Source organism: Equus asinus, chromosome 5 (genome assembly GCF_041296235.1).
Source record: "Equus asinus isolate D_3611 breed Donkey chromosome 5, EquAss-T2T_v2, whole genome shotgun sequence".
Lineage (NCBI taxonomy): Eukaryota > Metazoa > Chordata > Mammalia > Perissodactyla > Equidae > Equus > Equus asinus.
The window spans coordinates 36,922,079-36,943,565 of record NC_091794.1 but is presented as its reverse complement, the minus strand read 5'-3'; the positions used below and the strand labels follow the sequence as shown (position 1 = coordinate 36,943,565).

Genomic DNA, 21,487 nt, shown 5'->3' with positions numbered 1-21,487 from the left:
TCTTAACCATGTCTTTCAAATAACAAAAGTTTTTAATCTTAAAGAAGTCCATTTTATTCATTTATCCTTTTATTCATTTTCATCCTTTCATTTATTCATTTTAGACTTTTGGTGTTCTGTTTAAGAAATGTTTGTCCAATTCAACATCATAAAGATTTTCTCTTATGTTTTCCTCTAGAGATTTAATAGTTTTAGCATTGCATTTAAGTCTGTAATCCATTTTGAGTTAATTTTCATCTATGATGCAAAGCAAAGTTTAAGGCTTTTCTTTCTCATATAGCTATCAGTTCCTTTACCATTTTTTGAGAAGATTATCTTGTTTCCATTGAATTACCTTGACACTTTTTTCAACAAAAAATGGAGAAAAACTGATTTAAAAAAAAAAAGTCAATTGACTGTATACGTGTTATGTTCCATTGAGCTATAGGTCTATAAATATAGACATATACTGTCTTGATTACTGAAGCGTTATAGTAAGTCTCAAAATCAGATGCCTTAAGTTCTCCAACTTTATTTTTCTTTTTCAAAATTGGTTTAGCTAGTCTAGATCCTTTGCCTTTCCCTATGAACTTTAAAATCAGCTCATCAGTTTCTTTTAAAAAACTTATTAGAATTTTGTTTGGAATTGCATTGACTCTATAGATTAATTTGGGAAGGATTGACATCTTAATGCTATTGAGTCTTCTAATCTATGAATATGATATGTTTCTCCATTTATTTTGGTCTTTTAAAATCAATTTGCTTTCTCAATTTCTGCAGAAGGGCAGCTGAGATTTTGATAAGGATTGCTTTGAATCTGTAGATCAATTTCAGGAGTACTGCTATCTTCACATCGTTAAATCTTCCAATTTATGAATACAGGGTATCTTGCCATTTATTTAGGTCTTGTTTAATTTCTTTCAACAGTGTTTTTCAGTTTTTAGTGTACAAGTCTTATACTTCTTTTGTTAAATCTATTCCTAAGTATTTTATTCATTTTGATGCTATTGTAGATGGAATTAGGTTTTTAAGCTCATTTTCAGAATGTTCATTGCTAGTGTATAGAAATAAAATTGATTTTTGTATATTAATTTTGTATCCTGCATCCTTACCAAATTCATTTGTTAGTTCTGATTTTTTAATGGATTCTTTAGAATTTTCTACATATATAACGTCATGTTATCTATATGTAGAGATAGTTTTATTTCTTCCTTTTATTCCTTTTCTTCACCTAATTGGCCTGGCTAGAACCTCTAATACAACTTTGAAGAGAAGTGGCAAGAGTGGACACCCTTCTCTTTTTCCTGATCTAAGGGAGAAAGCATTTAGTTTTTCACCATTAAATGTGATGTTCACTGTGGGTTTTTTGTAGATGGCCTTATCAGTCTAAGAAAGTTTCCTTCTATTCCTAGTTTGTTGAGTGTTTTTGACATGAAAAGGTTAGATATTACCAAATGCTTTTTTTCTGCATCTATTAAGATAATCTTGTGGGTTTTGTCTTTTATTTTATTGATATGATCCATAAGATTGATTTTCGTATGTTAAGCCAATCTTACATTCTTGGGATAAATACTACTTGGTTGTGGTGTATAATCTTTTAGCATGTTGCTGGATTGAGTTTGCTAGTATTTTTTTGAGTGTTTTTATGTTTATATTCATTAAGGATATCGTTCTGTAATTTTTATTTATTTATTTTTTTTTCTGGTCTTGGTATCAGGTATACTTGATATTTTGGTATACTTGTCTCATGGAATGAGTTGGGAAGTATTCTCTCTTTTGTTTTTTGGGAGAGTTTATGAAGGATTGATGTTACTTCTTCTTTAAATGTTTGGTAGAATTCATTAATGTGAGCCTGGGATATTCTTTGTTGAAAGTTGTGAAATTACTAGTTCAGTTTCTGCTTGTTAAGTGTATTCAGATTAACTATTTCTTCTTGAGTCAGTTTTGGCACTTTGGGTATTTCTAGGAATTTGTCCGTTTCATCTATGTTATCTAATTTGTCGGTATATAGTGTTTATGGTATTCTCTTGTAATTGCTTTTATTTTTGTGAAGTCAGTAGTTATGTCTCTTCTTTTATTACTGGCTTTTTGTAGTTTGAGTCTTCTCCTTTTTCTTGATCTATCTAGCTAAAGGTTTGTCAGTTTTGTTGGTCTTTTCAAAGAACCAATTTTGATTTTATTGATAGTCTTTATTTTTCTTTCCTCTTTCATTTATTTCAGCTTAGTCTTTATTATTTATTTCCTTCATCTTGCTTTCGGTTTATTTTGCTCTTTTTTAATTTTCTTGAGGTGGAAGTTTAGGTTATTGATTTGAAATCTTTCTTTTTTTAAAAAAAAATGTGTTTACAGCTGCAAATATCCCTCTAAGCAATGCTTTATCTGCATCCCATAAGTGTTGGTATGTGGTGTCTTCATTTCCATTCGTCTAAAAGTATTTTCTAACTTCCCTTGTGATATTGATTATTTAGAAGTATATTGTTTAGTTTTCACATATTTGTGGATTTCTCACATTTCCTTCAGATGTTGATTTCTAATTTCATTCCATTGTGGTCAGAGAACATATTTTGTTCTCATCCTTTTATAGCCTAACATATGGCCTGTTCTGGAGAATGTTCCATATCCACCAGAAAATAATGTGTTGAATATGTTTTCTTGTTGAGTGCAATGTTCTACAGATGTCTGTTAGGTCTAGTTGGCTTATAATTTGTTCAAGACTTCTATTTCCTGTTCATCTCCTGCTAATTGAAAGTGGAGTATTGAAGTCTCCAAATATTAGTGTTGAATTGTCTATTTCTTACTTTAAGTCTATGGTTTTTGCTTCATTTTATTTTGGAATTTTCAGTGCTCTAGCAGGGTGTTTTGTGCAGAGTCTCAAAGTCAGCCATAGGTTATAGATTAGGGCCTTTTCAGTCTTCTCTGGGTATAGTCATAGCCCTGTACATGCCCATGTCCTTCTAGAGTTCCAGAAATATGTTGGAGCTTTTGAAAGCCTGATGGCAGACCTCCATTCTCCAGTTTTTCCTTTCAAGTTTTTTGATGAGTCTCTTATTAGTCCCTTCTGGTAGCACTGACTCTGGCATCTGTAAAGTTAAACAATTGTGCTGACTGTTTTTAACAAATGTCCTGGGGTTGGTGCTCTTTGCATAGAGAAGCTCTGAGTCTGGACAAAAAGAGACAAGCCCTGAGAATGGAGCTTTTAAGTGAGCTGCCAGATAGATCAAATAGTGACATTTCTCTAGGAATGGGGGCTTTGGGGGAGTTCCAAACCCATTCTGACCCCTCAGGTGGCCACTAGGTGACTGATTTTCCCAGCCACCATAGTTGCAAGGCTGTTGGTTTTCAATGAAGCTGGGGAAAGGGGGATGGGACTAGGTAAAGTTAAATCACCGTGGAGTTCCCTGTTCTTACTGAGATTCAGCCATTTTTCTTGAATAAACATTCCTTGGATTGTTTTCATTGCTTTTGTGGAAGCACAGATTTTTGAATGTTTTCCTCAACTATCTCATAGTCAGTCCCTCTGAGTTTTGTCTTTGTTTTGCTTGGTGTTTTTTCCCACTGTCTTCTCATTAGATGATTTCTATCGCTGTACCTTCAAGTTCACTCTTTCATGTCAGTTCGGCTGTTAAACCCATGCAGTGAATTTTTATCTTCCATGATTGTTTTTCAGTTCCATAATTTTCACTTGGTTCTTTTTGTGTTTCTGTTTCTCTCCTCCATTTCTTCATTTATCTGTTCAAATTTTCATGCATTGAGGCATGTTTTGTTTTATTTCATTGAAAATAAATAGAATGGTGGCTTTAAAATTTTTATCCATTAGTCTAACATTTTGTTCATTTCAGGATTGGACTTGATTGACTTTCTTTTCTTTTAAGAAGAATGTGTTTTATTTTTTTGGTTCTTCATATGTTGGATAATTTTGGATTGTATCCTGGGTATTGTGAATGTTACATTGTGGAGAATCTGGATTCTGTTATTTTTCACCACTGAGAATTTTTTCCCTGTGTTTTATCAGGTAATTTTCTTGGCTGGGGCTTGAATTGCAAACTCTGTTTCTGTGTGGCAGCTCCAGTCTCTTTTCGAAAGATTGTTTGTCTTTAGCTGGTCTGCTTTGATTCTTTTCCACTTGTGTGGCTTAGGGGTCAGTCAGTGATGAGGATAGAGAGTTTGAGGATCCTCTTTCTGGCTTCTTTTTACAAGATTCCTCCAGTCTGTTAACTTCCCATTTCCTACGTTCTCTTCTTTAGTTCTCCAACCAGAAAGATTGCTGATTTTCCCTTGTGAGCTCCCAGCTGCTGCTGTGCTTGCCACACAGAGAGCACTTAGTCCCAGGCTAAAAGCCACAAGTGATAGTAATGTACTGTACACGTCCCTGTCTCCACTCCTCTAAGCACATGAACTCCACACCAGAGCCGGTCTGCTTCTCTTCACGCTCCCGTGAAGGAGGGCGGGTGGGAGCTTCAGGGAGGGGCTCCAGTCTTGGTGCTGACTTTTCCTCTTAGGCTGAGCTGCTTTGCTTGTTTCTCATGCATGGTGTGTCAGGGATCAGTCACGGAAGTGGGTAGACAGTTTGGAGCTCCTCTCTTTGACTCGTTCCCTTTTGGGATGCCCCTACTCCTTCCACATTCATGATTTCCTGGCTTCACTTTTCTGGTCCCCTGTGCCAGAAAGATGAGAAGTTTTTCCATCCCTCTCCCTCCGCCTCCACTGCCTCTGAGTGTAGTGGAGACTGCATTTAGCCCAGGAAAGGCACAAAGAAGAAAAGTTACTTGTATGGCTGCCACTGTCCTCCTACCAGTGACTGTGAACTCCCCACCAGATTTGTCTACTTCTATTCACTCTTTAGCAGCTTCAGATAGTTACTTTTGTATCACGTCCAGGTTTTATGGGGTTTTTTTTCCTGTAAGGTTGAGAGCAAGGGGGATCATTTGGTAGAGTCATAGTCCCTCACACCCAATAGTAACACTGAAATGAATCTTTTTGAAACAAACTTGAAAATTGTTTTTAACATATATTTGTGGCAGAAATGAAAGCAGTATATTGAAAACTCCAAATGGAATTGATAAACTTTTGCAAAAGAAAATTGTCTGGAAAAAGATAGTGAGGAGAGAAAAGGAGTAGAAGAGGGGTCAAGAAAATTAAATACTTTGTTGGTATATATGCTTCAGTTAAGTATCCATTTACTAAGCACCTACTATGTGCCAGATGCTGTGCTGGATGCTAGAGCTAGAAACAGAGATGACACAGGCTTCCTGCCCTTAAATTCATAGCAATGGAATAAGGGAGATGAGTATGTTAAACAAGTAAATTGAATTCTCTAGAAGTATCTGAGATTTTATCTGAGATTTCTAGCAATAAAGGTTTACCTAATTAGCCGACGAACAGGAACTTATTACACTAGTAAAGTGACTACCACCTTGTATCATGCTAATTGAGTTGAATCAAATAACGTTTAGGACTTCTGGTTTCCAGTCTGGTTTGTAAGGAGCTTAGAAATCACCACCTGTCCTACCAACAAGTAGGACAAGCTGAAAAATCAACAACTCTTCTGAGATCTGCCAGAAAAGTGAGGTCACAGACCAAACTCCCGTACCAAAAACTAGAGAGCGAGGCAGGCACAGAGAATCACAACTTACTGGAGTAGACACCTCTGCAGGAACCAGTGCTGGGGTAGGAAAACTGGAACTGTAATTGAAGAATTGCTGGAGGCTCAGTGTAGACAAGTCTGAGATCTAAAAACTCCAGGGAGGCCCTGTCACAGGGGAGTCCCCATAATTTTGTAAGATTTACCTCCAGGACTGCTACCAGGTTCTCTCAGTGAATATCAGAGAAAAATCCCTTGTGCTTCTGCAGGGGGAGGGGAAAGGAACCATTTTGAAATATGCAAGAGTATTCTGTTTTTCTTAACTTTGTCTGCCCCAAGGAAAAACTATTTTGTCAAAACTTAACCTGCTGGGGTTTTATCAGAGCCTAAATTACCTGAGGGAAGGAAAATACTCAACCCCAGCATGTTCAACCCATCCTGTTCCACCTACGAGGAGGAAAAAAAAACTGAGGAGCACTGATGAGGTTCATATCTTAGAAGCACAGGCACCAAAAGACTGTAGAATCCTTCGCCTCCCCTCATAGCTTACCAGCACGTGACTAAAGGCCTCTTTACTGTAGTGCCTTTTACCTAGTGCATCGTATGTGGCTTTCAAAAATTACACGGCATACCAAAAGGCTAAGAACACAGTTTGAAGAGACAGACTAAGCATTAAAACCAGACTTAGATATAGCAGGAATGTGGGAATTATCAGACCAGGAATTTAAAAAAATACTGTGATTAATGTGCTAAGGACTTTAGTGGAGAAAGTAGACAACACTCAAGATGGATAATATAAACAGAGATGGAAATTCTAAGAAAGAATCGAAAAGAAATGTTAGACATCAAAAATGCTGTAACAGAAATGGAGAATGTCTTTGATGGGCTTGTTACTAGACTGGACACAGCTGAGGAAAGAATCTCGGCATGAGGACATAACAATAGAAACTTTCAAAGGTGAAAAGCAAAGAGAAAAAGACTGGAAAAGAAAGAATATCCAAGAACAATGGACAACTACAAAAGATGTAACGTACACGTAATTGGAATATCAGAAGGAGAAGAAAGGGAGAAAGGAACAGAAGCAATATTTGAAGCAATAATGACTGAGAATTTCCCCCAATTTAATGTCACACACCAAACCACAGATCCATAGGAAGCTTGGTGAACACCAAGCAGGATAAAAAGTGAAAAACTACACATAGGCATGTCATATCCAAACTGCAGAAAATAAAGAAAAGATCTTGAAAGAGGCCAGGGGAAAAAAGCACTTTACCTATAGAGGAGCAAAAACGCGAATTGCATTCTACTTCTCAGAAATTGTGCAAGCAAGAAGAGAGTGGAGGAAAATATTTAAGGCGTTGAGAGAAAAACCCACTAACAGAATTTTGCACCCTGTGAAATTATCCTTCAGAAGTGAAGAAGAAACAAAGACTTTCTCAGACAAATAAAAATTGAGGGAATTTGTTGCCAGAATTGTCTTGCAAAAAAATGTTCAAGTAAGTGCGTCAGAGAATGAATAAGTAAAGATAAAATAAAAACTTTTATTTTTCTTATTCTTAATTGATCTATCGGGTAACAGTTTGTTCAAAATAATAATAGCAACAATGTATTTGTGTATGCTTGCGTATGTGTATATGCATAGGTATAAATGAAATGAATGACAGCAAAGATACAGATATGGGAGGGAGAAATTGGGTGTATTTTGTTATTTCAAGGTACTTGCACTACCTGTGAAGCAGTATAATATTATTTGGGAGTGGACTTGGATTAGTTGTAAATATATATTGCAAACCTGAGAGCAAAAAAAGACATGTAATTGACATAGTATGAAAGGAGAGGAAATGGAATCCTATTAAATGCTCAATTAAAACCACAAAAGGCAGAATAGTGTTGAAGACAGAAATAGAAGTAAAGGACAAAAACAAGAAATAGAAAGCAGTAAAATATGGTCGATATTAATCCAACTATATCAATAATCATTTTAAACATCCATAGTTTAAATAGACCAATTAAAAGACAAAGATTATTAGACTGGATCAAAAAACAAGACCCAAGTAAGTGTTGTATACAAGAAACCAATTTTAAATATAAAGACACATTAAGTAAAGTAGATAAGGATATACAATGATAAAATTAATCAAAAGAAAGCAGGAGTAGCTATATTAATTTCAGACAGGCCCCACTTCAGAGCAAAGAAAGTTACTGGGGATAAAGAGAAGCATTACATAATGATAAAAGGGTCAATACTCCAAGAAGACATAGCAATCCTTAATGTGTATGCACCTAACAACTGTCAAAATACGTGAGGCAAAAACTGATAGAATGGCAGGGAGAATTAGATAAATCTAGTATTGGAAACTTTAACACCCCTCTATCAGAAGTGAACAGATTCAGCAGGCAGGAAATCAGTAAGGACATAATTAACTCAAAATGAATCATAGATGTAATTGTAAAATCCAAAACTATGAAATATCTAGATGATAATATAGGAGATAACTTAATTGACTGTGGTTATGGTGATGAATTTTTAGATATACACCATCCATGAAAGAAAGGTACCATTCCTGAAAGAAATAATTGATAATGGAGTCCATTCAAATTAAAAATTTCTGCTCTGCAAAAGACAATGTCAAGAGAATGAGAAGATAATCCACAGATTTGGAGAAAATATTTGCAAGAGACTGTTATCCAAACTATACAAAGAACTCTTAAAACTCAACAATAAGAAAATGAACAACCTGATTTAAAAATGAGCAAGAGATCTGAACAGACATCTTACCAAAGAAGATATACATATGGCAAGTAAGCAAGTAAGCATATGAAAAGATATTCAACATCATTAGGGAATTACAAGTTAAAACAACAATGGGATACCAGTATGCACACGTATTAGAATGGCCAAAACCTAGAACACTGACAGCACCAAATTCTGGCTAGGATATGGAGCAACAGGAACTCTCATTTATTGCTGATAGGAACGCAAAATGGTACAGCTACTGTAGACGACAGTTTGGTGGTTTCATACAAAACTAAACATAGTCTTACTGTACAATCTAGCAGTCGTGCTCTTTGGTATTGACCCACAGAGTTGAAAACATATCCAGACAAAAAACCTGCACACCAATGTTTATACCAGCCTTCTTCATAATTGCCAAAACTTGGAAGCAAGCAAGATGTTCTTTAGTAGGTAAATGGATGAAGAAACTATGATCCATCCAGACAATGGCGTGTTATGCAGTACTAAAAAGAAGTGAGCCACCAAGCCCTGAAAAGACATGGAAGAAACTTAAATGCGTATTACTAAGTGAAAGAAGCCAATCTGAAAAGGATACATACTGTATGATTCCTTTTATAGGACATTGTGGAAAAGGCAAAACTATGGAGACAGTAAAAGGATCAGTGTTTGCTAGGGCTTAGGGGGGATGGAGGGATGAATAGGCAGAGCGCAGGATTTTTAGGGCAGTGAAACTATTCTGTATGATACTATAACAGTGGATACATGTCATTATACCTTTGTCAAAATGCATAGAATGTACAACACCAAGAGTGAACCCTAATGTAAACTATGGACTTTGAGTGATAATGATGTATCAATGTAGGTTCACTTATTATAGGAAATGTACTCCTCTAGTGTGGGATGTTGATGGGAGAGGTTGTGTGGTGTGTGATAGCAGGTATATGGGAAATCTCTCTACCTTCTACTCAGTTTTGCTGTGAACCTAATTAAAACTTCTCTAAAAAAAATAGTTTATTAATTTAAAAAACCTGGAATTGAATCAGGATGTAATTATTCATATAATTTTGACCAATTTCAAGTTTATTTTCACTTACAATAGCACAGATTTGGAGTATTTGTGAAGGATTACTGATTTCTATATCAAAAATAGAAAGTTCAGCTCATCATTATTACTAACCACAAATTCTTATAATCTACACACCATAAGAAGTACTGATCACTCCACCCACTCTTGGTGCTTCTACTCTATTCTCTGTTGCTCTTGACCCCTTGGCCTAAAGCTCGGTCTGATTATATTTCCTATTTATTGTAACCAAGAAATAGGTTTATATTACCAGATGACAGAATCTTACATTTTAGATATAACTTAGAATGCAAAGCGTCCTAAAGGTCATTTAATCTAAGTCTGTTAAACGTTTGTGAACAATGGCCTTCTCAGCTCTAGAGCACTGTAGGTGGTTCAGAGTCCATGTTTCAAATGAGAAGACATTCTAATTATGCCTTAATGTTAATTCGTTGGTCATGGTCTATAATTCATCAACTCACTGCCTGTCCTACACCTTCCCCTGGTCCCAAGCTGTTGCTTAAGCCAACAGTACATAGATCTCTGCCCTCAGATCTGTTCCTTCTACATGTACCCTTGAATGACTCATTGATTTTGTGTCTGTGAAAGGAATCTAATGGAAATTCTAAAAATAATAACTAAAGTGGTATTTCAATTTTCTGCTATTTGGAAATATACTTACCTTAAATGGGAGGTTTTGTTTTTTGTTTCCACATAAAGATTATATTTCTGAAAAGGTTTTGAAAGAGAATTGCTAAGATACTTTTTCTATTTTAGATGAACAAGTTGTTATGGGCAACAAGCTTCTTGTATATATTAGGTAAGAGATTTTTTATTTACTCCTCTGTGTGTATGCTCCTTCTGTAAATGTCACCTCTTATGTATATAGTGCTTTTCATTTTTCGGGGTTCTTTCCTTTATAGCCATGCTTCTCAACCATGGGTGATTTTGTCCCCCATGCCCACCCACCAGACTTTGACAATGTCTCAGACATTTTTACTTGTCACAACTGGGGCTGGAGGACAGATGCTCCTGGCATCTAATGAGAAGCCAGGAATGTTGCTAAGCATCCTGCAATGCACAGAGTAGTCCCCACAATGAAGAATCCTCTCTCCCAAAATATCAGTGGGGCTGAGGTTGAGAAACCCTGATTATTTTACTTGTACTACCGACAACTCTGTGGGATATGTGTTGTCTCTATTTTATATATAAGGGCAAGAGATTTGTTTAAATCATGAAAAAGTTAGTGACAGAGGTAAAGCTGAAATGTTTCTCTCTTTGCTCCTGGACCAGAGTTTTTTCCGATAGACTATGCAGGCTCAGAGTTGTGTCCTGATAGAATTTTGGATAGATAACTGGCCGCCAGGCTGGCAGGCAGGCAGGAAGTTGGCAGAACCTGCCAGAGCATCATTTTAGCTCCTATTTAGTGTCAGAATTAACTTTGAGATCCATTTCACACTTGTTACGTTGATTCTACAGATGCAGAACATACGCAGCATTTAGCTAGGACTCTATCATCTGTGCTTTAAACTTCTTAGAATATGCTGGTATCCAGCTTCTCTAATCTAACATTCAAATTGATGACTAGTTCAGATAGTTTTAAAATTCATGCCACCCCCCCTCAAAGAAAATAAATGAATAAAAAGTGAGGACATATTCGGAAGACATTTTTATATGTCAGCCTACAAGGCAAGTCATTAGCCATAGGAAAATCTGATTTGGAAGTAAAACTGTACAGTTAAATTTCTCATGAGATTCTAACTCTCCCTGAAGGCTTGTCCAATTGCAGACATTTTCCAGATGTTTATTAGCCTAGCTCATTTTCCATCTTTAATCACCATTTTTAGAGCCACTGGTTTAAAAGTCTCTGAGAACATCAGGCTTATAACAGGTAAATCAAAGTATAATGGTGCTGTTAGGTTCTTTCTAGATGCTGAGTATGAGACTTTTAGATAGTCTGTCCTTATTCCCTCTTGCCCCTTTAGAATGCAACTTGGGTTTTTCTTAGGAAAAATAAGAAGAAATGAAAGTCCTTACTCAGTCACAGGATGTGTTACTTCACTATCATCTTTGTCACCCATGTTTTCTGAACTGGCTGTCATCTTGATCTGGGTTTGAACTTGCCCTAACTGGCAAAAGCTGAGCCTGCTTAAAAATCAAGCTAGTGTCTTGGGTTTGAGAAACAACCTGGAAGTTAGTCCATTGTAAGTCACCAACTCTGTTCTCTTTCTTTTCTTCTAGCTGTTGTCTAGCAGGCCGTGCCTATCCCCTTGGTGACATCCCTGAAGATCTTGTTCCCTTGGTTAAAAACCAGGTTGGTGCTGTTTTCACCACATGTTTACCATCAACACCTCTTGTTAAGATGCACTAAAGACAAATTGTAATTGAGGGTTACACAGTGGTCCTGAGCCATTAGCTATGACAGGAGAGCCTGCACACTATTACTGAGGCCAATAATCGTAGTTGAATGAGGTAAGAGAAGTTATAACATAGTAGCAATTTAAACTAAATTCAACCTGCCTTTGTTTTATCCAGGTGGGAATCATTGCTTTGGCAAAATACTTTGTAAGGTGAAAAAATAATCAACTTTTTTTTTCAACTTGCAGGTTTTTGAATTTCTAATTCGCCTGCACTCATCAGAAGCATCCCCTGAGGAAGAAATCTATCCCTATGTTCGGACTTTGCTACATTTTGATACAAGAGAATTTCTAAATGTATTGGCACTGGTAAGAGATAAATGATATGATTTTAATGTGTTTTAAAAGGAGGCAGGTTGGGGCCTGCCTGGTGGCATAGTGGTTAAGTTCATGTGCTCCATTTTGGTGGCTCAGGATTCATGGGTGGGGATTCCAGGCATGGACCTACACACCACTCATCAAACCATGCTGTGTTGGCGTCCCACATGCAAAATAGAGGAAGGTTGGCACAGATGTTTGCTCAGCGACAATCTTCTTTAAGCAAAAAGAGGAAGATTGGCAACGGTTTTTAAGCTCAGGGTCAATCTTCCTCACCAAAAAAAAAAAAAAAAAAAGCCAGCATGATTATTTTTTAATAGAAAGAAAATAATGCAAGTAATAATCCTTATGCAGGTATAATTTTTATGCCCTAGCAGTAAGTCAGGGTTTCAAACTTCTACATTTTTAATTTTGTTGTACCACCCGTATTTTCTAATTCTTTATCCCCCTTCCTTCCCCCTCCCTCCCTTCCTCCCCCTCTTTATTCTCTCTCTGTCTCTTTTTCTCTCTTTCTCTCTCTTTCTGTGTGTCTCTGTGTCTGTGTCTCTTTCTAATACATCCTTATCAAAAAGTTAAAGAAAGCAGAGTTAGATGTGGTGCATCTTTGATTTTATAAATTCTGTTAGTTGGCACACTAAATATGGAAGAAGGCTCTGAAGTACATGTGGTGGTGGTGATAGTGGAAATACCTGGAGTTGAAATGTAACACAGAAGCTCCCTGCTGAAAAAACATCCTTATACATGTTCAATTAAAGATGGGTTTGGGTGAGCCAAGTTCTCTGTGAAAATGCCTCCAGGGGAATAATTATATAAAACATGATATATCATCTCAATTAAATGGCTTTGTAGTTATAGTCTAAAAAGCTTTCAATAACATGGACAGCACTTATATTATAGTGTTTAGTGAAGCAGGAGGCTCAGAAATGTATAGAACACACAAATAATGTATATGCACAGTATTAGGAGAAAAAAGACAGGAAGGAAATACACCTAAATATTAATAGTGACTAACTCTGTGAGATGGGGCAAATATCTCTAAGGACCGTATAGTACTTTTATAAGTTGAACAATAAACTGTTAAATAAAAAAAGTAAGTACTCCTGAGAAGGTTAAGATACCAATTATCCTTTGAATTACTTTAATTTTAAAATCTTACTTCAGAAGTAGTAACTTTAATTGCATATGAAGAGGGGAAAAGAAACTTAGAACTGGAAATTAGATCTGGTTGGTTTAGGAGATCTTCGACATCCAGAAGAGGACATAAGGGTACTTGGTGTCTGGCATGTGGGAAAAAAGAAACAGGAAGTGGTGGGGCAGGGGATTCGGAAAAAGTGGTAGAGAGCGACAATTGATTTTACCTAATTTTCATTTGTTTAAGGGCTGTGTTAGCATTGTAGGTCATTTGGAATTATGCCGATGTCTGAATTACCATATTGAGATTGATAGTAACTGCAATATAGTCTCTCGTTTGCTTGACAAATGTGTGAGTGCCTAGTTTATCACAAGTACTGTATTCTGGGGGTGCATCCTTGGCTGACGGGATAGAAACCCTGCCTTTGTGGAGGAAGAGGATCCAGATTGTAGAGAAGTAACTGTAGCACAGTGGGATACATGCCATTGGAGAAGTGCAGGATGCTGTACAACACCTCGGAAGGGAATCTAATGGAGGGCTAGGGAAGGTTTCTTGGGTGAAATTATGTCCATGTTGAGTCTCAAAGGATGAGTAGAAGTTAGGTTAGGGAAAGATATTCTAGGCAGAAGGACAGAATATGTAAAAAGACCTGGAAACAATACAGCAGTGTGTGTTCAAGGAATTGAGAAAAATTCAGCGTGGCTGCATCTTTAAGGAAGCCTGCAGAGAGAGAGAGCTCCAGAGATGTAGGCAGAGACTGAATTTTGTAATCCATAGTAAGAAGTTTGGACTTTATACGAGAGCAGCAGGTAGCCATTGAAGCTTTTTACATAGAGGAATATCATGATTTGTAGTTTAGAAAATTCTGACTGATGAATGGAAAATGGATTGAAATGAAATAAGACTGGAGACAAGAAGATCTATTAGCAAATTTTCGTGGTAATCTAAAGAGAAGGTGATGGTGGCTTGAATGCGGGCAGTAACAGTGGGGTACTAAGAAGTGAAGGGTTTCACGGATATTTGAGGAGGCATAGCGGCCTAAGATTTAGGGCTTACTGTGCAGTTGGCTGTGAAGGATAAGACAAATGAGAAGCATCAAAAATTCCCAGATTCCTGACTTGGTGAACGGGATATGTAGTGGTTTATTTGTTTATTCAGTAGGGAATCGAAGGAGAAACAAGCTGCTCAGGAGATGGGGGAGGGGACAAGGGTGTGGTGAGGAGTCGGGAGATGTAGTAATTACTTCTCGTATGTATTTAATGAATTTGAAATGCCGTGAAGACAAGTGGAGGTTTCCTTCCATGCCTGCACCAAGTGTTGGCTGCATTCCCAAATGGGGATGGTGACAGATTTTTAAATTACATTTCCTACTTTTTTTAAATTTAGGAATATTTCTTCAAGTAAAGTTTTTAAATTTAGCTTTCTTGAAGTATGATTTATACAAAATATAGTTCACTCATTTCAAGAGAAGAGTTTGACAAATATACACAATCTTGTAGCCACTACTACGATCTAGATATAGAACATTTTTATCACCTCAAAAAGGTCACTTCTGCAGTTTTGTAGTCAGTCCCAATCCTTTCTGACACTACAGTTTTGCCTTTTCTAGAGTGTCATTTAAATAGAATCATAAACTTGGTAGTTTTTTCTGACTTCGTTCACTTAAAATAATGCTTTTGAGATTTATCCATGCTGTTGCTTGTGTCAATAGGTTTCTTTTTATGTCTCTATAATTTTCCATTTTATGGATATACAGTTTGTTGATACATTTACCAGTGGATGATTCTTGGGTTGTTTCCAGTTTTAGGCTACTATGAATAAAGCTATTATGAACATTTACATATAGGCCTTAGTGTGGACATAAGTTTATTTCTCTTGAGTAAATACCAAAGAATGGAATTGCCGGGTTATTTGTTAAGTGTATTATTTTACTTTGTAAGAAACTGAAACTGTTTTCTAAAGTGGTTCTACCATTTTACATTCCTACCAGTGGTATACGAGAGTATCATTTCCTTCGTCTTCTCACAACACTTGGTAGGGTCCATCTTTTTAATTTGACCATTCTAATAGGTGTAGTAGTATCTCATAGTGGTTTTAGTTTATATTTTCCTTCTGACTAATGATTTTAAGCATCTTTTTATTAAAATATGTTAGCCAAGAAGATATGTTTGCCATCCATATATTGGTAAAATATCTGTTTAAATTTTTTGCCCATTTTTTTAAATTGTGTTTTTCTTGTTGAGTTTTGAGAGTTCTTTATAAATTCTAAATACAAGTTCTTTATCATATTACGTAAGCCTAGCAAATGTTTTCTCCCAGTGTGTAGTTTATCTTTTCATTCTCCTAACAATGTCTTTTGAACAGCAGAAGTTTTAAATTTTAATCATCTAATTTATCAGTTTTGTTTTGTGGTTCATGCTTTTGATGTCGTATCTAAGAAATGTTTGCCTAACCCAAGGTTGCAAAGATTTTCTCTTATGTTTTCTTTTAGAAGTTTTATGGTTTTGGGTTTTACATTTAGATCTATGATCCATTTTGAAGAAATTTTTGCATGTAATGCAAGGTTTAGATGCAAGTTTTTGTGGGTTTTTTTGGCATATGGATATCCAGCTCTTACAGCACCATTTAATGAAAAGACTGTCCTTTCTTTGCTGAATTGTCTTTGTACTTTGTCAGAGATTTATTATCTGAATATGTGTGGGTCTACTTCTGAATTCTGTTCTATGCCATTCGTCCGTTTGTCTGTCTTCATGCCAATACTATCATACTGTTTTGATTTCTGTAGCTTTATAATGAGTATGGAAATCACATTACGTTAGCTCCCCATATTTTTGTTCTTCAAAATTGCTTTGTCTTTTGTAGGTTTTTTGCTTTTCAATATGAATAGAAGAGTTATCTTGTTAATTTCTACAAAAGCCTGCTGGAATTTTGAGTAGGATTGTATTTAATATTTAGTCAATTTGAGAATTGACATCTTAGCAATATTGAGTTTTCTGACCCATGAAAAGGTATATTGTTCCATTTATTTAGGTCATCTTTAATTTTTCTCATCAATATTTTGTAGTTTTCAGTGTACTTTTCTGAGTGATGAGGATTCAATGTAATGTTTTGTCTACTATTGTACAATTTTCAAATTTTGATAAAACAAAAATTGCCTCCCTCTTACCTTGCTTTGTACATTGCTGTCAAGAAAACTGATGTTCGCCTGATTTTTCTTAACTTTCCCAGGGACACAGTCTTTTTTCCTACAGAACCAGCATACTTTTTTCCTTATATTTAAAATAATAGTTTTACTCTAAGATATCACTCAGAATTGACTTTCTGGGTCAGTTTTACTATTTATACTGTTGACTCTTTCAATATGTGAATTTAAGTCTTTTTATTTCAAGAAAGTTTTCTTCAATTTGAATACTTTTTCTGCTTTATTGTGGTCATGCATGGCTTAATGACAGGGATACATTCTGAGAAATGCATCGTTAGGTGATTTCATTGTGCAAATATCGTAGAGTGTACTTACACAAACCTAGATGTGGTATAGCCTACTGTACACCTGAGCTAAATGATTCTAATCTTATGGCACCACCCTCATATATGTGGTCTGGTCTTGACCAAAACGTTGTTATGTGGTGCATGACTGTATTTTATATTTCATCTTCAGAAACTCCAACTATTTTTGTATTGTATCTTCTTTATCGTCTGTATTTATCACCTATTCTCTGATCTCTTTTACTTCTTTATTCAAATTTCATTTTCTTGGTTCTTTTCACTTACATTCTCTATTTCTCTTACAGTGCTTTTGATCATATCTCTTCTCCCTTGGTGGCTTGTAAATCTGTCTTCATTTTGAGATGACTTTGTCCTTTTTTTCAGTTTTTTTTTTCTGAGTTCAGTTAGCTCCTAGTTTGTATCTTTCTGCTTTTTGTGCATTTCTTTCCTGAATTCTTAAATTTCTGTGATACTCTTTCAAATCTGCAGTTGTATGTTTAAATATATTTAATATATATTGGGATAACGTTATAGTTTACTTCTATCTTGTAGCTGGTTTTTATTTTGTTTTATTCTGGAGTGCCTGCATCTGCTGTTTTGATTCTCATTTTTTGTGTTGGATTTTTCTGGACTAGCAATAATAGGTGACTTTGTTGGAGAGTGGAGGAAAATTGCATACTTGTTTTCCGAGTTCAAGTGACTTCTCCATTTGCTACAATTAAGTACAATTTCTTTTTTTTCTTTTTCTTTTCTTTTTTTTGGTGAGGAAGATTGTCCCTGAGCTAACATCTATGCCAGTCGTCTTTTATTTTGTATGTGGGTTGCCGCCACAGCATGGCTTGACGAGTGGTGTGCAGATCCATGCCTAGTTTCTAAACCTGCAAACCCTGTGTCTTTTGAAGGTAGTCTGTCATCTTCTCAATCTTTGACATTATCTTGTTTTAGTTAGGATCTTTATCTTGAGCCACCTCCTTCTTTACCATGAATAATTCCCCATTCCAAGGTACCTCCTCTATCCCAAAAGCCATATCTTACCAAGACCTCTGATCCACACTTGCCAGACCCCTTCTTTAATCTTCCTGTTGGCCTGTGCTCTGATCCACCAGGTCTCAGACCTGATGTCAGTGTTTTCTCACCCAGAGTGGATTTCTCTTTGCTTCTGGAGGTGAATATTGAATGGTATTATAGGTGTTCTGCTACCAGTGAAACCTTGTCACAGCCTCCTTTCTTCTCCCCAGTTCTATCCTGACTTCTTTATGGTGTTACAGGCTTTGGAGCCAACTCTGCTAATTTGGGATGTGGATTTTCCCACTTTTATGTAAGTTGAAGTTTGTAGTGTTTGTTGTCCTTCTAGTTTTCCCATTAGCCTGGGTTGTGGGTGATTCTTTTTGCTCTCTTTTTATCATACACAGATCTTGTTGGGGGATGTGTGAAGGTGTTAGGACATAGCTCCACAAACTACAGCCTGTGGACCAAGTGCTGCTCCATTTGGCCTCTGCCTGTGCAAGCTAAGAATATTTTTTACGTTTTTAAGAGTTATAAAAACAGAAGAATATGTTGTTGAGACCACATGTAGCCCACAAAGCCTAAAATATTTTCCCTCTGGCCCTTTTCAGAGATGTTTGTTGACCCCTAGATTAGGATTTAGCCAATCAGCATTATCTTACAGAAACTGTAATAATTTTTAAGGGACTACGGAAAGAAGCTTTTATGACAAAATTCCCAGATGACTTTGGACTGAGTTTTGGGTCTACCTTTCTGCTTCGCAAACTGTGTCATTCTCCATTAGGACATCTTTGCATATTATTCCTCTAACAAGCATTGTACAATTAGAAGCATCTTTGTGGAATGATAATGGTTTAACAATGATGTGCCATTTTGTTAACTACAACCAAAATATGTCATTATGAATATCCTAATATTCATAATATAGTATATCACCACTTAATTATGTTTACAGAAGTAAACTTTCAATATCTGTTTCAAAGCAGTGAATACAAGCTATCAAAAGGAAAATGGATAAGGAAATTCTTTTTTCCTTGCTGTCACTGCTGTAGTATTTTAATGCATCTGTTAATTCTCCGTGTTTTTGTGTTTTAGTTGAATAGCACTTGTATTAGCAGACAGTACCTTCAGTTTGTACCTGCAGAGTTGACATGTCACTTTGGCAGGCTGGGCTGGGGGATGTTTGCGTGAGCTTGTGCGTGTTTATTGTTCTCATAAACCTGAAGATACAACTGAGAGACTTTCTAGTCCCCCTGTCTGTCTTCAGTCGGGGTCATATTTAACCTGCTTAAACATCAAAGTATCTTCTGTTTGAGCTTTCCAGATTAAGAGTTCCTGTGTCTCCTTGGTTACTCATTTCGGCATATCTCAACTAACTGGCAGCAAACCAGTATAGCTGAAAAAAAGATTAAAAAAAGGAAAGGGTTTTCTTTTCTCTGTAATTAACTAGACAAATCAGCAGTCATTTGTTTAAAGCACTTACTGTGTGTCAGACAGAAGGGAAAGAAGGCGTGCTCATAAGAGAACAGTGTGAGCAAAAGGGCTTTGGAGAAGTTGGGGGATTTCAGGGCCAATTTACAGAACAGCAAGTATTCTGGTTTGAATGTAACCTTGGTGTAGTCTTGAAGGTTCGTGGCTGTGAAATTCCTGTTTTCTTTTAATCTATTGGGACAATATGTAATCTATTTTCTTTTCTCAGGAAAATAAGCAGTAAATTATTGCTGTGTGGATTTAAATATTTCTAAGAGCCTAATGTGCAAAGTGAGAACCATAAGAAAGATCTTTGTCTTTCATCATTCTTGTTATTCAATAAACATTTTCATTTGAATTTTTTGGTAGTGGATACAATTTCAGCTCCTTCATATGTGTATCCTGTACGTACTAGGTATTTTCAGAATCTGGTGCTGTCATTTACTTTGGTGTGTGTTCTATTCAAAATATATTTGGCTCTACTTGAGCAGGGACATAAAATAAGAAGTCCTGTACTTGGCAGTGTTTTGAAAATAGGATGCCTTTTCCTTTTATGTTGGCTTGAGGATTTTAACATTGTGGCATTTTACCATAATAATTTTTTTTAACTATCTTTGAACATCATTTTTTCTTAGTTGTCACGGAAATTATGAAAATTATTTTTCATGACAGTTCACAAACTGTATTTCAGTTATTATTTCCAAATAGCACAGATGGAACGATGGCTGAGCATGTAACATGTATTTCATCCTTCTCAAACTCTTGGTCACCAATTGTGTCTTGGAATTAGTGTTTTTTCTTTTTCATTGCCTGTAAACTTTGCCTTCCTTTCTGGAATCACTTTTTGGTTGCCTGATAATCACCATATTTTATGCTTTGTATCTATTTTTAAAGTTTCAGAATACTGTGCAATATTAAATGTTGTAGCTTTCTACTTAACTCACTAAAAATAAGTTATTAAAGATATATAAGGAAAAAACTACTGAAGAATGATTATCTTATTTGGGAATTTACTTGACTATTAATAAGAATTTAATATCTTCTTTCCTTCTAAAATTTACAAATAATTATTTTTAAAACTTTCTTTCTCTCTTTTAGACTTTTGAAGATTTTAAAAATGACAAGCAAGCCGTAGAATATCAACAACGTATTGTGGATATTTTGTTGAAAGTAAGTATTCAGAAAAAATGTCTTTGTGTTGATGTTTATATTAAGAAAGTTGAATTATTTTATAGCAAGTTCTAAAATAATCTTGTTTAATGAAGTGCTGTGTTACAGTCATTTATCTTGTTTAATGAAGCGATATGTTGCAGTCTTTTAAAAATTTTATTATGATGTCTTTGTCTTCAAAAGTTGAATGAAATACTAATCATTCATTCAAAGAAGATTTAATGTCTCTCAGCTTTAGACTTGATACAAGGATATAGGGTACTACTCTTGAGAAAAGTATATTGTGATAATTGCTACATTAGTATGATTACATGCAACAATAGAAACTAACTTCAGAGTGCTTTGAGAAAACAATTAATGTAAATAATCTCCTTCTGTCTCATACCATCATTGCAGTGTTGCTAAGGTAGTTTTACCGTTGTACTGAGATGATGGGTGACACTTAGGACTTGAGGCACACAAAGACGATCATCCCAGTCTGAATCTAACTAGATTCAGTCCAAAGCTATTTTGAGGTTCATGCTGTTGCTAATGAATGAATGCAGAGACAGATTTTTTTCCTTTCCATCTGCACAGCTTCAACCAGGCCAATTTCTTCTTGTAGTTGAAAGCTTAGAGTTTTCATCCTGTTCATTTGGCTATAAAATAGAGATTTCTTCCTCTTAGTGACTTTTAGATTATTTTGGACAAGAGACCAAAATTAAAATGTTCTCTGTGCATAACATTAATGCATTACAATTATAATAGTTCTTTATAATTTTCAAAGCACATTTATATACATTATGTCATTTGAGCTATTTATTGACCTTGTAAGACTGACAGTGATGAAAATACAAACAGGATGGCTAAGCTCCCAAATAATGCCAGTTTGATCCAGGTGGTTAATATGGAGATTTTTCACCTAAATGCCCAAAATACCTTTCTAAATGGTCTCTCGATACATCATCTTGTCCTTGTTTAATTTGTGATCTTGCCTCTTCTCTACCTAATAGTCTTCTATGGCTCCCCATTAGATCAGTTGGAATTAAGTTCTGCTGTGAGAGAATATTCAAATTAACAGTGGTTTGATTGTGATGGGAATTTATTTTGTCATGTAAGTCTGGAAATAAGGAACCTGATTTAGTAGAGT

At 35.8% G+C, this 21,487-nt stretch overlaps 1 protein-coding gene across 13 annotated transcripts in view; it reads left to right on the top strand.

The window, feature by feature from the left end:
* Positions 1-21,487, top strand: part of VPS8 (VPS8 subunit of CORVET complex) — a 236,928-nt gene that overhangs the window by 100,195 nt on the left and 115,246 nt on the right. For all 13 annotated transcript variants that reach the window (XR_011503258.1, XR_011503257.1, XR_011503256.1 and 10 more), the window contains 4 exons: positions 10,138-10,180; positions 11,602-11,674; positions 11,967-12,086; positions 20,287-20,358. Coding sequence is in view for 9 of the 13 variants with exons in the window: in XM_070509286.1 (XP_070365387.1) it covers positions 10,138-10,180; positions 11,602-11,674; positions 11,967-12,086; positions 20,287-20,358 (308 nt within the window). In the remaining 4 variants the exon portion in view is untranslated. The remainder of the gene's footprint in view (positions 1-10,137; positions 10,181-11,601; positions 11,675-11,966; positions 12,087-20,286; positions 20,359-21,487) is intronic.